This window comes from Plutella xylostella, chromosome 9, assembly GCF_932276165.1.
Source record: "Plutella xylostella chromosome 9, ilPluXylo3.1, whole genome shotgun sequence".
Taxonomy (NCBI): Eukaryota; Metazoa; Arthropoda; class Insecta; order Lepidoptera; family Plutellidae; genus Plutella; species Plutella xylostella.
The window spans coordinates 3,838,141-3,856,386 of NC_063989.1; the positions used below are offsets into that span (position 1 = coordinate 3,838,141).

An 18,246-nucleotide genomic window follows, 5' to 3' on the forward strand; every position below is an offset into this window, starting at 1 on the left:
ATCATAGCGTGATAGGCGCAGCGTTGGAGTAGCCGTCAGGTCTTCGCCAGCTGGAGCGGTGAGCGGTCGGCCAATGAGGAAGTGAGCTGGTGTGAGTGGGAGTAGATCATTGGGGTCTGTGGACAGAGGATACATGGGTCGGGAGTTGAGGACAGCTTCAACTTGTGCCAATACTGTGCTCATCTCCTCGTACGTTAAGTTAGCATTCCCTACGACTCGCCGTAAGTGAAACTTGCAAGACTTGACCCCCCCCTCCCACAATCCACCAAAATGCGGTGAGTATGGTGGTATAAATGTGAATTTAATGTGATTATTTACTCCATAATTAATTATGTCACCTTGACTTGAGTCTAAAAATTTTGAAAATTCTTTTAAAGCGCCTACAAACGTTTTCCCGTTATCGGAATTGATTTCTAGGGGTTTCCCACGCCTAGAAATGAACCTTTTAATTGCCAATATATATGCTTCAGTAGTAAGGCTGGTTACTAATTCTAAATGTAAGGCTCGAGTCGCAAAACATACAAATAGGCAAATATAACATTTTTCTAATTTAGCTCCTCTTCCTTTGCGATTTAATATGAACAATGGCCCAGCATAATCAACGCCACAGCGCATAAAAGGAAACCCAGGTTCTAATCTTTCAGTAGGTAAATTACCCATTTGAATCTGTAAAGTATTTGCCTTCAAACGCATGCACTTAACACATTTGTGAACTGTTTGTCTAGCTAAGTCGCGTCCCCTAAGCGGCCACCAACTGTCCCTTATAGCGGCTAGTAACAGCTGAGGCCCTGCATGAAGCAAATCTAAATGTTTATGTATAAATAGCAGCCGAGTAAAGTTGTGTTTTGAGCATAACAAAACTGGAAATTTTTTGTTATATGAAAAAGATTCGGAGTTACATAATCTGCCTCCGACCCTAATGAGGTTATGTTGATCTAAAAATATATTTAGGCTAGAAATATTTCTAGGAAATTTTACGTTGCGTTTGTTTGTTAGATCAGTTGCAATGCCTGGAAATGATTGTTGTTGAGACAATCGAGCTAAACACCTAGTGGAGTTATCTAACTCGTCTACCGTTAGTTCACCGACTATATGATTTGATTTTATTTTCGACCGACAGTTGTGTGCAAAACGCAAAATGTATGCAGTTATGCGTTGCATTCGAACGAAAGATGAGTAACGGTGAAAAGGAAACTCTTCAGGCTGAGTGTGACTCACCAATACTGTTTTTTCTAACTTTAATTCCGGTAATTCGATGTTATCAGTATTTATTGTGACGTTCTCCTGTGACGGGTTAAAGTTGTTATCACGTAAGTACTCGAGGCCGCTCCACCACATGTCCGCCGCCTGCAGCTCGTCCAGCGCGAGCCCGCGGGACAGCATGTCAGCCGGGTTCTGTTTACCGGCCACGTGAAACCATTGCGAATCGCCAGTTAATTCATTGATTTCCACTACTCTGTTCTGCACAAATGTCTTAAGTAAACTTGTTGACATTCGAAGCCACCCAAGCACAATAGTCGAATCAGTCCAGAAATGCACTTTATTAAAACTTAATCTGAGTGACTCAGTGATTTTTGCGTATAATCGTGCACCTAGTAACGCCCCGCATAGTTCTAAACGAGGAATGCTAACCGGTTTTACGGGTGCTACTTTGCTTTTCGCACACAACAATCGCACTGTTACAGGTAAGTTATCTGTGTAGGTACGCACATAAGCACACGCCGCATAAGCAGCCTGTGACGCGTCAGAGAAAATATGTAAATCTGTGTGTAAACAATTATCGCCTTTAATGTGACGAGGTATACGAATTGTTTCTAAATATTTTAGTTTATCAACAAAATTATGCCATTTTATTAAAGTATTCGTAGGTAACGGGTCGTCCCAGCCGACCTTCAAAAGCCATAAAGATTGCATTAAAATCTTAGTTATAATGACAGTAGGGCCCAGCAAACCTAGCGGGTCAAAAATTTGTGAAATTGTAGACAAAATTGTGCGTTTAGTAACAGGAGTTATGTCTTTAACGTGTCTTGTCGAGTAATTTAATTCATCGGAATTGTTAAACCACCCCATACCTAAAGTTTTCGTTTGACAATTATCACCGAGCGATAGATCTTTAGACGAAAATATACTTTGAGAATTTTGAATGTCTGAATTGAAAATCCATTTTCTTAAATGAAAGCAGCCCGATTTTAATACATTTGAAACCTCGTTACATATTTGTAACAGCTGTTCCTTATCATCATGTCCTGTTACTAAGTCGTCGACAAAAAAATCGTCATTGATGACTCGTGAGATGACGTCATCCGTGCATTCCGCCGCGAGCTGTTTAAGACAACGCATACTAAGCCATGGAGCTGAGGCCGTGCCATACGAAACTGTGTTCAAACGATATACACATAAAGGCTGAAATGGATTTTCTCTCCAAAGAATTAATTGCAAATCTCGTTGGTCTTGTTGTATTAAAATCTGTCGATACATTTTTTCCACATCGGCAGATGCGACATATTTGTATTGTCGAAACCGCAATAAAATTGAGAAAATATCGTTTTGTAAAGCAGGCCCTATTAATTGAATATCGTTTAACGATTTTCCTGATGACGATTTAGCACTTGCGTCGAAAACGCACCTCAGACGGGTAGTGCTACTGCTTTCTTTGAAGACACCGTGATGTGGTAGAAAGTAGCATGGCTTAGCATACTCATCAATTAGACTCATGTGACCTAGGTTTAAATATTCGCTCATAAAGTCAACATACAATTGTTTATATTCGGGCGTGCATCGGTTTAATTTACGTTCAAGGGCATAAAACCTATTTTGTGCTAAACTAAATGTATCTCCTAATACATCAGCTGATTCGCATAACGGTATGCGCACTGAAAAACGACCCGTATCGTCGCGTGAAGTCGTTTCTTTAAATAATTTTTCGCATGCCGCTTCATCTTTTGTGAGTTTATTGCATGAAGTAATTTCTTCTAACTCCCAAAATTGCTTAAGTTGTGCGTCTAAGGTCTGGGTAAAGTTACAATGCACTCGATTAATGCGCGAGTGCTTACTATTGATTGAACCGGAAATTATCCATCCTAACTTTGTATTTTGCAAAAACGGACCTTTAGCTAATCTAATTAAACCGTCATTTAATAGGTCCCAGAACTTATCGGCTCCTATCAATAAATCTATTTGACCAGGGGAGTGGAATTCTGGGTCTGCTAGTGGAATGTCTTCTGGAATTTGCAAGTTATGATTGATGCCTATCGATGGCAACTGCGCGGTAATACGGGATAAAACTAGGCAATTAAAGCGTGTGAGATATGAACTAGTTTTAGATCGTACTTGAACCTCGCATGATTGTGTGGACTGGGTGACGGAGTTACCTACACCTGTGACGTGAACAGTGGACTGTATCAATGGAATGCCGAGTTGTTTACATACAGCTTCTGAGATAAAGCATTGTTGACTGCCGTTATCTAAAAGAGCTCTAATTGTGTGATATTTATTATTACAATCCGCGATTTCTATTAATGCCGTCGACAATAACACTTGATCTGTGTTATTATTGACGTTATATAACGTGTGCGTTGTGTGAGATGCGGATTGCAATGGCTGTGAGCCTGCCGTAGCCGCCTCGGGCTGCGGTTGCACTTGCGAAGTGAGAACTGCTGAAGATATTAATGCACCAGAGTCTACACATTCGTTATGAATTAATGAGTTGTGTTTTTTATTACATTGTTTGCACGACCCGAACCAGCAGTCGACTACCGCGTGACCGGCGCGCAGACAATTGCGACAAATGTTTTTATCTTCTATGTATTTTACCCTATCTGCTATCGATAAATTAAGAAACGATTCGCAAGAGTAAAGCGGGTGATTTGCGTTGCACATAATGCATGAATAACGTTTAGAGCGAGATGAATTTAATGGCTGTTTAGAGTTATTCTTTTGTGTGACAACATAACTGTGTGATTTTTGTACATTGGGCGTAACTTTTTTAGGGTTATTGTCATTTTGTGTGCTTTTATTTTGAGACAAGTTAATCGTTTCCAGTACATCGGCCCGGTCTTTAAGAAATTTAATTAAATCAGCAAGCGACAATTTAATATCGGAATCACCTTCAGAGTTAATTATAGTGCCTTTATAAAGTTCCCACTCCCGTTCAGTTGCAGAATCTAGTTTTGAGACAATTATATATATTATGAGGGTACTCCACGAGTCCGTAGGTTCGCCTAAAGTTTTTAGAGCGCGCATATTTCTCAAAACGTTATCTATTAATTTGCGTATATGGGGTGCGGATTCTTTATGCAATGATTGCGTTGAAAACAAAGCCTTTACGTGATTGTGGACTAGCAAACGATTATTATTGTATCTATTTTGCAATAACTCCCAAGCTGTTACGTAATTATCAGAAGAGAATTCGAGCGATTTTATTACTTGAAGCGCGTTACCTGTTAATGATGAACGTAGGTAATGAAATTTTTGCACGTTATCAATATCAATACTATTGTGAATTAACGACAAATAGGTGTCACGGAACTCAAGCCATTGATCATACGATCCGTCAAAGGAAGGCAATGAGATAGTAGGTAATTTTATCATGCTTCTAGAAGTATTGTTCTGACCATGTGGTTTCAATGATTCTTTTAAAATACACTTGCACTTAGCTACTATAGCATAGTATTGGTTCTCAAATGTTCCCCGTTCAATTAATTCCTTTTCTAACTGAGTTTCTGACACTAACAATTCTAATTCATCTTGAATAGCATTAAATTGATCAAGTAACGGATGTGATTTATTTAACCGCTCTTGTAATTCTGCTTTTTGTAACTCTGATAATGTTTCCCCATCTACAGATTGCACGTGTTTTGAAAATAATGTGAATTTACCCTTAACAACCCCTCTTTTTTTTATTAAATCCCTAATAATATCTTCCGCATTATCACTCCCTACTGATTCATCACTATTTTTAGGCATTTTGGTGGATTGCGAAAGAAAGAAGGCAAGTACTCACAGTTGTTCTAGAAGGTTCGACACGTGGCGCGCGGTCGGCGCTCGGACAGCCGTAGCGGTCGCGCGTATGTAGGTAATCACTGGAATTTGCACATAAACACTGTATTAGCACAAATCGAAGAATGGTTGAGGAGGGAAGGAAGGGTTTACTGGCCTGACCGTGATGCTGAGCTGGTTCTGCGATGAGTCCGGCGATGGAGGTCCAATATGTTGCGGCTACTGACTTGGATCCTAGGCTAGCTATCAGCGGGCAGGGAACTCTTCAATGAATTTTGGTATTTGTTTAATTTTGAATTTAAATTTATTATAATTTTTCAAAAATACAGAGGTACAAGGTAATTGGCAATGTGTGAAGTCGAGGTAGATGAGAGAGTGACAGTGCTGGTAGGAGGGTGGCGGCCGCCGGCCCTCGCGCATCCCTTCCATGGTCATCGTTAGTTCTCGCGGCTGCCAACAGATGGCGTTAGGTGCGTCGACAACGGTAATGTGAGAATTGACAGCTTATTGAAATAGGGTTTGCAACTATCTCTTCTTTTTAGCCTACATATAGCACGGATACATCTTTTCTGTGCTATAAATACTCTTTCCTTATCTGTTGAATTGCCCCAAAATATAAGACCATATCGAAGAGTGGATGCTACGTAAGCGTAATATGCAGTCAATACTGTAGCCTGTCTAACTACTTTAGATAGAATGTATAGTGCGTAAGAAAATCTATTTAACTTTGTACACACTATTTCAATTTGGTCTTTCCATGTTAGGTGGGAGTCTATCTGAAGTCCTAAGAATTTAGTACTACTTATAGACGTCAGTGATTTCCCATTATGTGTAATATTTAGATCATTAGATTTATTAGTATAATTATTTTTAAATGTCATTATATTAGATTTGTCTATATTTAAGATTAAATTATTCAATGTCAGCCAATTAATTATATCAACTAAATTATTATTTATGTTATTTTCAATGTCTTTTGAATTATTACCCGTGTACACGACTGTACTGTCATCAGCAAACAGAACTACAGGATAACCGATAGCCTTGGGAAAATCATTGATATAAATAAGGAAGAGAAGTGGCCCTAGAACACTTCCTTGCGGGACACCATATTTGACAGTTCTAAGAGTCGATGCATATTCTGTAACTGTCTTATTTGTTTTGTTAAGTCTAGTAATTTTTGTTTGTTGCTTTCTATTATAAAGATATGATTTTATTAAATCTAGAACATTTCCTCTAACTCCGTATGAAAAGAGTTTCCTCGATAGTATGTCATGATCAACGTATGGAGTTATTTGATTAACTGAAACTATGTCGTTACTATATATATCAAGAGTCCATTTATTTTAACACTAATTACGCGAGTGAAATTAACACGTCCGATCGGGCTGGTGATGTCGCGGGAAGAGAGCGAGCCCTTGGGTATCCCGCTGTGCCTAGGGTGGCCACAGGGCGACACAAAGTGTGCCAGATGAAATGTATTAAAAACTACCATGGTAACATAATCTACCAAGGGTGGCTTTCGCCACATCACCCCCCTACGGAGAAAAGAAAGTCATACAAAAATAAGAAAAAATAGTTATAAAATCGAAGTTACAAACAACACAAAAAAAAATAATATAATATCATAATAGTTAATAGAATTACCAAAAGAAATACACGGTAGGTAATGCAAAATCGGTGCACAAAATAAAATACAAAACAATAAATCACAAAACGTAAGAGAATTGTTTTTTCAGTAAATAAAAGTGTTTTTTAGTACTACTTATAAAGAAATGCTACAAAAGTAGTTAGTTTAGGTAAAATTTAAACCTTACATACTAACAATGGCACATACTTTGGTATAAGTCAAAAGAAGACAAGATAAAACTTAAAATTAACATAACTAGAATAGTTTCATCTTTAATAAAGTAGTAAAAGTTTTGTAAAAATACAACAAAATGAATATGATCATTTAAAACATATAAATTCATATTGTGTTACAAAGGTACAAAGAATATTAATAGAAACTTATAAGTCCAGAACATCTCTAAACCTAACTTTCCTACCAGCCCTAGTGGTAACTTGCCGAGAGGGGGCAGGTGGGGGTAAATGAGGAGCAGTTTTATGAGGTGGAGATGCGGGTGGATGAATGGGCGCATCTGGTGAAGTGGCCGGAAAAGAAGTAGGAGAGTGCCCAGCTGGCGCCTGATTGGCTGAAAGTGGAACAGTATCAGGAGGCGCAAAAATGTATGCGGGCTTGAGCCGGTCAATGCTGACCGTATTCTCTTTTCCGTTAATGTCAAGCGTAAAAGTTTTATCACTTCTATGCAAGACACGATAAGGACCACAGTAAGGAGGCTGCATGGAGCGTCGGACGGTATCGTCGCGAAGCATCACGTGTGAAGCAGTGGCCAGGTCTTTGAATACAAAGTTCGATGGCTTAGCATGGTGTGATGTAGGCTTCGGACGCATTACATTAATGCGCTTCCTGAGCTGATTTACAAGGTCAGAGGGGTCACTTACGTTGGTGGTTTCTTCTGAAGGTGTCAGAAGTTCTCCTGGCAGGCGAAGAGGTTCACCATATAGCAGTTCCGCTGAAGAAAACCCAAGGTCTTCTTTAAGCGAAGATCGTATGCCGAGTAGCACCAAAGGTAGTGCTTTACACCAAGTTTCGTTGTGGCACATCAAAGCCGCCTTAAGTTGGCGATGCATGCGTTCCACCATACCGTTGGCGCAAGGGTGATAAGCAGTTGTACGAATCCGATTAATACCGCATAAATGCATGAGGCGTTTAAACAAGTCAGATTCAAACTGGCGACCTTGATCGGTAGTTATTGTGGTGGGTATGCCATAACGCGCAATCCATCCTGTCAATAAGGTACTGAAGACTTCTTCTGCTGTGATTGATGACATTGGCCAGACTTCAGGCCAACGTGAGTAACGGTCGACTGCAGTTAGACAATATGTAAAGTTGTCAGAGTGAGGAAGAGGACCAATTATGTCAATATGGACATGTCTGAATCGCTGGGAAGGTTGGTCGAAATGTCCAAGAGGTGATGATACATGTCTACTTACCTTGCTGCGTTGACATTGAAGACAAGTCCGGGCCCATTCTTTGCAGTCCTTTTTCATAAGTGGCCACACAAAACGGTCAGACACCAGGCGTACGGATTCTCGCATGCTGGGGTGGCTAAGGTTGTGAAGGCGGTCAAATGCGGGTCGACGGAAAGAAGGTGTGAGATAAGGTCGAGGTCGACTCGTTGTGTTGTCACACCAAAGGATGACGTTTGTGCCGGGTATTGAAACCTTAGTGAGCTTTAAGGAAGACGGGGATGCAAGTAGTTTAGCAAGCCCAGGGTCTGAGTCCTGGGATATTGCCAAACTGTGATAGTCGTCTTCAAGCGAGAGCGCTTCAACACGTGACATAGCGTCAGCGACAACGTTGTCTTCTCCTTTGATGTGTCTTATATCAGTCGTGAATTGACTTATAAACGACAGCTGGTTGAGTTGAGATATGGGTAACTTTTCACGACGCTGTATAAAGGCGTATATGAGGGGTTTGTGGTCCGTATATATCGTAGCATGCTGAGCTTCCAGGATGTGGCGGAAGTGTTGCACGCTTTCATACACACCGAGAAGCTCACGATAATATGCGGGCCACTCTGCTTGTTTCGCTGAAAGCTTCTTACTAAAATATGCAAGTGGCATCCAGTCGTCATCCTCTGATTTGCGCTGCTGAAGACAGGCACCTATGTGTGTGCTAGATGCGTCTGTGAAAAGGCCTAATGTAGCTTCAGCATCGGGATGTGTTAGTGTGGTTGCAGTAGTGAGACTGGCTTTGCACTCATCAAAACAACGTTCGAGGTCAGGTGTCCAAGGAAATGGCTTGGCACCTTTGCTATTTGTAGCAGCAACGGCGTCTATGAGTGGTGCTTGATATTTCGCAGCATTTGGTAGGAAGCGTCGATAGTAATTAAGCATTCCTAAGAAACGTCTCATTCCTTGAACGGATTTAGGAGGAGGAAACTCTGCGAGGGCTTGAATGCGATCCTCAGGTGGTCTGGTGCCAGCAGCGTTGATGCGGTATCCAAGGAATGTTACCTCGTCAGCACCAAAAACACATTTGGATGGGTTAATGACCACGCCATAGTTATGGAGCCTCTGAAATAGTGCTCTGAGATGGATGGCATGCTCTGTGGGATCTTTGGAATATACCAAAATATCATCAACGTAAGCGAAACAGAAATCTAGGCCACGTACAACCTCGTCGATGAATCTTTGAAAGGTTTGACCAGCGTTTCGAAGTCCAAACGTCATGAATGGAAATTCAAAGAGGCCAAAAGGCGTGATTATGGCTGTTTTCTGAATGTCGTTTTCAAAAACGGGGATTTGTTGATAGGCTTTTACTAAATCAACAGTAGAAAAGACTGATGAGCCAGCTATGTTATGGGAATAGTCACCTATGTGACGAACTGGGTATCTGTCGGGAACTGTGCGAGCATTGAGTGCACGATAATCACCACAGGGACGATAGGTGAAATCCTTCTTTGGGACTAGATGAAGTGGGGAAGACCAAGGACTGCTAGATGGCCTAGCAACACCAACTTGGACCATTTGTTCAAACTCTTTCTGAGCGGCGCGAAGCTTATGAGGCGCGAGTCGGCGAGGACGAGAGGTGACAGGTGATCCTTCAGTTGTTTTGATGTAGTGCAAGGTAGAATGACTTACATCGGGAGTAGTTCCTGGTGGGCGTGTGATACTAGGAAATTCAGCTAAAATTGCGGCATAAGGCGTGTCAGGTAAAGATACCAATTTGACACTAGGCTGGTTACCATCGGCAAGCACTGCGGGGATAGACAATCCTGTCTTTCCGTCACGCAACTTACCTTGTGCACAGTCCGGTAAAAGATTATAGTGGGCCAAAAGGTCGGCTCCTATAATAGCGCCGGAAACGTCTGCCACCACAAAACTCCATTTTAAGTCTCGCCGTAGTCCCAAGTTCAGATTTAGTTGCACCAAACCGTATGTTTGAATTTTTGAGCCGTTAGCAGCAACCAGTTCATACGTTGCTGGTGCCCGTAATCCTCGAACATACGATTTGGGCAGGCAACATAAATCTGAACCGGTATCGACTAAAAAACGTCGGCCAGTAAATTTATCGGTGACAAACAGACGGTGGCTTAGTGGTAAACAATCAGTGGCCGTCATCACTGATTGTTGCTGGAGTTTCCCTTAGGTAATGGGGCACCTGTCCAGGAGCACGGTATTGTGCAGTGATCCGCCTTGTCACCGTGCTTTTTATGGTACCAGCATAAACCATCAGGCACACGGTTACGGCTGCTATTACCGGTCCGACTAGAGCTGCGATCACGGTGGCCGCTTCGGTTGCGCGCTGATTTTAAGGTTGTTAAGTCATGTCTGAGGTTACTTACCTCCAACTGAAGCTTACTTACAGCTTCATTCAAGCTATCAATCACGATCGGTAGATGGGAGCTGCTGACAGGTGCGGGCGTACGACTAGCAGCATTTACACCGTAATGAACTGGGCCCGGATGCTTCATGTTATGCAGCTCATCTGCAAGTTCTCCCAATTCTACTAGTGATGCAGACTTCTGCGACCTAAGTACGCCCTGCATAATATAAGGCAACCGGTCCAGCCAAATTGTTTTGATCGTGCGCTCTGGAAACGCGGTGCCGGCCAAGGAGGATAAGTGTTGTAGGAAGGAGGATGGTTTTCGATCTCCGATTTCCTCCTTCTCCAATACTTGACGTACATTTTCCTCGTACGTCTGCTCGTACTTACCTATTAATGCTTTTCTCAGATCGGAGTACGGGTTCTCTGCAGGGGGATTAAGGATAATTCCTTTCACCTCGTCCGCTACTGCTGGGGGGAGCTGCTGCACCGCATAATAAAATTTTGTGGTCTCGACCTTTATATTATTGAGGATAAACTGTGCCTCTAAAATGGCGAACCACAGAACTGGCTTCTCGTGCCAAAAGGGCGGGACCTTGATAGATATCCTATCCACTGCTACGCTGGATGCTGATGTGTTTGCGAGCTGTTCGGACTCCATTATTAACAAAGTACAGTGAAGATAAAGTAGGTAGGTATGTAGATATGTGTTAACTACTGTACGAAATAAAGTTAAACTTAAAGTCCGCTAAAATTAAAATTAACACTTTCACTGAACACTGTTCTATTGTCTTTACTTGCGTCGCGTCGGTCCGGCAGGGTTGGCTTGGGTCGGCGCAGGTAGTCGGTCAGTCGGCTTGGGTGCGAACTTGACCAGATGTTGCGCAAGGGCGTCAACGGCGTCTGCGGCGGCGGCGGTGGCGGCGGCGTGGGTACGCGACGCGAAATGACGCGATGGAGTGTGTGTGGTCTCAGGATTATGCGACCACGAATTTAACGAATTAACACAACACGGTTCGGAAAACGAAGAGAGAGCAATGAGATGTCGATCACTGGTAGCACTGCAGATATAGACACGGATGGCGCGATATAGCGGGACGCGTACGCAGAGTTCGGCACTTCGCTTTTACTTTCACTGCACTAAGATTGGCGGTAATTAATGTTTTGAATTAATCGCGTTTAAATCACGTCGGGGTCACCAATATGGAGTTATTTGAGTAACTGAAACTATGTCGTTACTATATCAAGAGTCCATTTATTTTAACACTAATTACGCGAGTGAAATTAACACGTCCGATCGGGCTGGTGATGTCGCGGGAAGAGAGCGAGCCCTTGGGTATCCCGCTGTGCCTAGGGTGGCCACAGGGCGACACAAAGTGTGCCAGATGAAATGTATTAAAAACTACCATGGTAACATAATCTACCAAGGGTGGCTTTCGCCACAAACGTAATCAAACGCTTTTGTCAAGTCCATATATAAAGCAGTTACTAATTGCTTTTTGTCAAGTTTGTTTGTAACTGTCATAAGAAAATTATAAATTGTCAAATTAATATTTTTATTTTTTCGAAAGCCAGCTTGTTCAGATGCAAATAGGTCATGTTTTTCAAAGTAGCTATAAATGCATTTATATATGACCTTTTCGAATATTTTTGAAAAAATGGGTATCAACGCTACAGGCCTGTAATAACCCATTTGTTCTCGGTCAACTTTTTTAAACAATGGTTTAACAATTGATATTTTTAAATCTGTCGGAAAAATGCCATGTTCAATGCATAAATTTATAATATAGGACAAAACTGGACTTATTATTGTAGCAACATACTTAATGACTTTAGTGCAGATTTTGTCATAACCAGTACTGTTGGTATTCTTTAGATTCATGATTATTTTATAGATATCGCGGGGTTCCGTGTTGCTGAGAAAAACGGACTTTTCCCGGTTGGGTATATTTTTTGTACATGATTCCGTAGTTTTAAGGTTTCGTTCGCTAACTGTATGTACTTCATCAATATAGAAATTATTAAAAGCTTCTGCTATGTCTAATGGATTCTGAATAAACTGGTCTGACACCTTAATTTTCTTTATTTCTTCGGTTGGATGTTGTACTTTACATTTGTTAATAATTCTCCACGTTTCCTTTGATTTGTTTTCTGAATTTATAATGTTGTATTCATTTTGAGCCCGTTGTGTTTGTTTAATTACCCTTTTGAGTCTATTTGAGTATGTTTTATAATCGTTTTTGTTATCTTCATTTGGAAACATCCTGTATTTCCACAATTTTTCGCGTTTTCTTCTTGTACATATTTTTATACCCTTTGTTAACCATTTTGGACGATGCTTTGAGTGTACTTTTATCCTCTTTACTGGGAAACATAAATCATAGAAAAGCTTAAAGTTTTCATGAAATATTTTAAACGCCTGATTAGGATCACTTGTATCGTAAATTTCTTGGAAACTAAGTTTTGATAACGAATACTTAAATTTATCTAGGTTTTCTTGAGTATATTCCTGTTTTTCAATGTACCAACTATCTATACTGCAAGTTTTTTTCACAGGACAATTTAATAATTGGGCTGTATGGTCTGACAGTGCTAGTTCAATTACTTTTGCTTTGCAACCTCTAATGTTCTGAATAAAATTATCGAGACATGTACCACTAATTAAACGGGTCGGTACATTTAGTGAGAGTTTAAGGTTGAAACTATACAAAAGTTGTTCAAAGTCCATGCTCGTTTTCGTTTTATTTAGACGATCTATGTTTAGATCTCCACAAATAATTATTTTGTTTTGATTTTTGCATAATAATGACAAAAGGTCGTTAAATTTCTTGAAAAAAATATCAAAAATTCTTGAAGTATATTTCGGGGGTCTGTATACACAAATCAAACTAATATTGTGCTCTGTCAGATGAATGCCACAGCATTCAATAATATTGGGGACATTAAAACTCTGAACTTCAGGCAATTCTCTGTATTTGTGCATTTTTGAAACCATAATACATGCTCCACCGTGACTATTTTGTCTACAAAAACTTGCAGCTACTGTAAAATTTGGTATATTTAAAGACGGCAAAGAATGACTAGTCATATTATGCTCCGTGACGCATATCACGTCTAAATTTATGTCTTTGTCCAACATTTCATCAATGTGAACCGACAATGCATCCGATTTTGATAGTAAGCCATTTATGTTTTGGTGCAATATATTAATAGAGTTATACACGAAAAAGATTTGATTCATTACTATTTTCTGAAGTTGACTCAGACTCTAATTTATCCTTTATTCCTAGACTTTTAGCATTATATGCTTGTATGTGTTGCATAAGAACTGACAAGTCTCTAAATACAATTGTCAATCCCTTATCATTGAGAAATCCGCTTTGTCCAGTAAAATTATTGCTGTCGAAGCTCAAATTTAAGTTACTATCTAGTATGTATGCGTATTCATGAGATAAATTGTCCATGTACAGCAAATTATTGAATGTTTCGACGCGCCAATTGTACATAGTGCTAAATTCATTACATCGAAAGGTCGGTAGGCATATAATTATGTTTGTATTGTGAACTTTTTGTAATTCACCTCGAATAAATGTAACCAATTCGAAATAGTTTCTCGATGATTCAAAATCCTTCTCTCCTATTATCATGATGTAGTAGTCATTAAGAGTAAGGTCTTTAGTTTTTTCAAGTAGACCTGAAAGCTGCTCCTTGATTCCTCCATTTATGTATTTAAAATGACACAGCTTAGATTCACCGTGTCCTAAGGATTTCTCAGCTTGGTCTAACAACGCGTTACGTGTGTTTGAGCTTGTAATTACCACATTGTTACGTCGGTTCTTGTGAACAGTCGTTTTAGTTACATAATTATTCGTATTCGGTCTTGAAAAATTTGTTTGGGTCTGCGCATTGACTTTATCTGGGTTTGGTATACTAGATGGCTTATTTCTTAACGTTGGTGAAGGTGTATTCAACTTTTGTTTTTTTTTCGCTATAGATGATTCTTTCTTTGTGCTATTACCTACTATTGGTACGATAAAAGTTATTAGAACACTGTGTAGGTACACCGAGTACCTGTGTAGATCATTTAAATTTGAAAATATATTTACCTACTTCACTAAGTATTTATACAGAATATTTTATATGGAACGTTAAGTGAGCCGTACAATTTATCATAGGTATCATACAGGTATTTTATTACTGAGTTATTTCTTCACATTCATCGCCCACCTAATCACCCTCCTAAAAATTAATGTCTCCAACACGACTTTATTCACCAAAACACTCGAACAGATTTAGCAAACAGATTGAGGCAATTTTCCGTAACATTTAAAGCCCCATCCATACGCTTGCTGTTTGTCACAAACACGGCAAACAGCAAACAAAGTCACAAACACCAACCACAATCACCGAACACAAACAGCCATCCACATGCTCGGCGAACGCTCATAACATTCCGAACCGGCAAACACGGCGGACGACGAGCTTCGACGACTTTCGGGTTGACATATTTTTATTATATAAATTAAAGCAAGAGAAAGAAAAAAGGAAAATAAGAAGAAAGCAAAGACGATGATGGGATAATAATAATAATTTTTAAAAAAATTAAAAACTGACTTCTTCTTTTTAATTATTATTTTATAGGTATTATAGTTTTTAGTTTATTTGCAATAATTTTTAATCAAAAGTAAGATGCAAATGATACCAAAAAGTCCTACTAATCAATACGAATCATTCAAGCCTAAACACGAGGTAGTTGCTATATACCGTTGAGGAGTTCCCTTGACTGCCTTCCGTTTCCATCATCAGATCAGCTCAAGGTCACCATCATATTTTTTTGTTACAAGAACTATATTTATGTTTTTAATTTCATTAGAATCGGTTAATATGTGTCCAAAATGGAAATTCATACCCTGTTTTTACCCCTTTACCCACCCTTAGGGGTGAGATAAAATTCTGAAAAAAAATGGGACCACTTGGGAGCTCAACCCAATACAAAAAAAAAAGAATTTTCAAAATCGTTTCATAAACGGCGGAGTAATCGATGAACATACATAAAAAAAATGCGCGCCAACGAAAAAGTGTAGCAAGTTGATACGTCCGCCTCCCGCAATGCTAGCGCGCTTACTGATCGCTGCCAGACGTCTGGATACGTAGCGAACTGTTTGCCGAACATCCTTTGATCTGGCAAGAAAAACCGACACCGATGCCGAACACTGGCGAACACAAACACAAACAGGCAAACAACGACAAACACCCATCCACACGTCAGTGTTTGCTGTTTGCTGTTTGCTGTTTGCCATTGTTCGCCGAGCGTGTGGATGGGGTATAAAGAGATCGCCACTCAAAGTAATGGTCGTTGGAGATTTGAAACAAAACACGATCTGTCGGGCGGGGGGCGGGGCAACTTTTACGTCGTCATAAAAGTTGTTTCAAGCGACACAGCACTGGATGGATTTGTACGCGGAGTTATAATTAAGGGAAACATGATGTGTTAAAAGTTAAAACATATTTGTCTGACGGGAAAGAGGAATACATGATCATGTTTTGTTCTCTTATTAGATACATAGATAGCTTAAAGATTTATGCACTCTTGCAACACACAACATACCTACACTAATCTTCACCCATTATTACAACCCATACTTACTAATAAAAGTAAGTATGCTAAGAATTGATGATTATGAATAGTTTGTGTAAAGTACATTAAATTTTATGCTGTAGCAGTACAATAACTCAATTTCATCATCAATATTAGCACCTAATCGTCCACAGCTTGACATAGGACTCATCCAAAGTATGTCACACAACAAAATCACTGTCAAATTCAGGGATCTCCTCAGGAGATCTTTCCCTATGGCGGCAGCAATTTCACCCATTACAACCTTACCATTGGCTTAATATTGCTCTTCAACAGGTGATCCTGGTGAAATGGAACGAGCCCTACCAGAAGCTGGCCTCCTGTGACAGCTCTGGCGTGATCTTCGTGTGGATCAAGTACGAGGGGCGCTGGAGCATCGAGCTGATCAACGACCGGAGCACGCCTGTCACACACTTCTCGTGGTCGCACGACGGCCGAATGGCGCTTATTTGCTACCAGGTAGGTTTATCATGATATTATTATTATTTACGTAATCCTTTATTGAACAAATATATAAATAAGTGTACAAAGGGTGGACTTAATGGTAAACACATTTTCTACCAGTCAACCCACAGGAAGTATTGGATAGAGTTTATTGTTATTGATGGTGGTTCTTGTAAATTATTGGAGTGTTTTACAAATTTTAATGGAGTCTATAGCTATAGTGAATTGGTAAGTCGTCGAAGCGTCTGTCTAGCGAGTGGAATATGTAACTATCTATAACTACCGCAAATCCATGCATTATAAATTCTGGCTTCGGAATAGCTGAGTAGCGTCGGCGGCTGCATTCATTATAAGTAGATTGGTTTTCAGCAACTGGATTTAAAACGGGAATCGCGAGGTTCTCTTTTTTCTCCAGCTAATAATGTCTACACAGCACAAAATGAAAAAGGAAAGAACGACAGTAAGGATAACAAAGGACTACCTCAGGGATACCTGAGTACATGCTATTATATCGTACTAATATTAGAAGCTCTACATTGTTGTATTTTCCGCCCACCATACTGGATTTATTATATTATTGTACAGTATTGTGTGTGTAGGTTCTTCAAATAGCGATTAATTAACTTGTTTGTTAATAGAAGGATCAGGTACTTATACCTTTACAATAACTCCTGTTAAATAGATAAGATTATTTATTACTTAGTTGAAATAACGATATAACTACTAAAATATTTCCTCAGCAAACTTATCAGCATACCTTATCTACGCATTGAAATCTACAGCTTACATATAAATACATAGATAGAGATTAAGCTGTTAAAAATATAACTTTTGTATTACGTGTAGGCATATAGGTAACCAGGAGCAGTTTTGTTGTCACTGAAATATTCCATTTAGTAAAAAGGTTTATTCACTTACGCATACAGAACACGTTTGCCTCGTTGTAGGCTGATGTATATTATGTATGCTTATGCGTAGGTTAAATGAGAATCCACAATTTTACGTGGTAATTTTTGTTAAACTTAAAAAAAAAAATCAAAAATCTGGACCCAGAAGCATAAACACGACAATCAGACCCCATAAATAAAGACAAGTACTTAGTCCCTACGAGGCTTACTACGAAGCACTTATCGTTATTAACTTAGAAATCCTAAGCTACAGTTCTAGCTAAGTAACTCTAGCCGAGACATGAGGCGAATAGGTAAAGAAAAAATAAAGACTAACCCTCTAAGACTAACCAATTTATAGGTCATTCATTAAAAGCTAAAGACTGGCCCCTTATTCATAAAAAAGTTACTGGACCCATTAGATATTGAATTGTTCAGAACTTTTAATGAATGACCTATATAAATTGGTTACAAATATATTTTCATCTCTGAAGCACTGCTTCATCTGAGTTACTACCGTATTCTCTAACGATCTACATAATCTAGAGACATTAAACAGCTTTACAATCCTTACCGTTTACCTGTGGGCCTTGAGCCAGCCAGCCAGCACTCTGGCCCGTGGTGGAGCTAATTACATTTGCAGCCCGGTGTCCTTGGGAAGGCAATTTTACAGAAGCTCTCGCGGTCACGGCCACGTCACGTGATTTATCCAGTTGTGGCGAGTGCGAATAAAATACCGCATCGTTTTTTAATGATATAATAAACGATCACGAAACGTATAACTTAGTCAGAGGAAACGTGTAGAATTAAGTACAGGATTTTCACTTTATATAGATAGATAAAACGTTTTCTCCTACATTTTATATCGTTACGATGTTCGAATG

The 18,246-nt window shown here is 39.7% G+C and overlaps 1 protein-coding gene across 1 annotated transcript in view; it reads left to right on the forward strand.

The window, feature by feature from the left end:
* The window catches only part of LOC105387081 (tubby-related protein 4), a 40,429-nt gene that overhangs the window by 9,931 nt on the left and 12,252 nt on the right, over nt 1-18,246 (forward strand). The window contains exon 3 of the mRNA XM_038113845.2: nt 16,308-16,490. Coding sequence (XP_037969773.2) covers nt 16,308-16,490 — 183 coding nt within the window. The remainder of the gene's footprint in view (nt 1-16,307; nt 16,491-18,246) is intronic.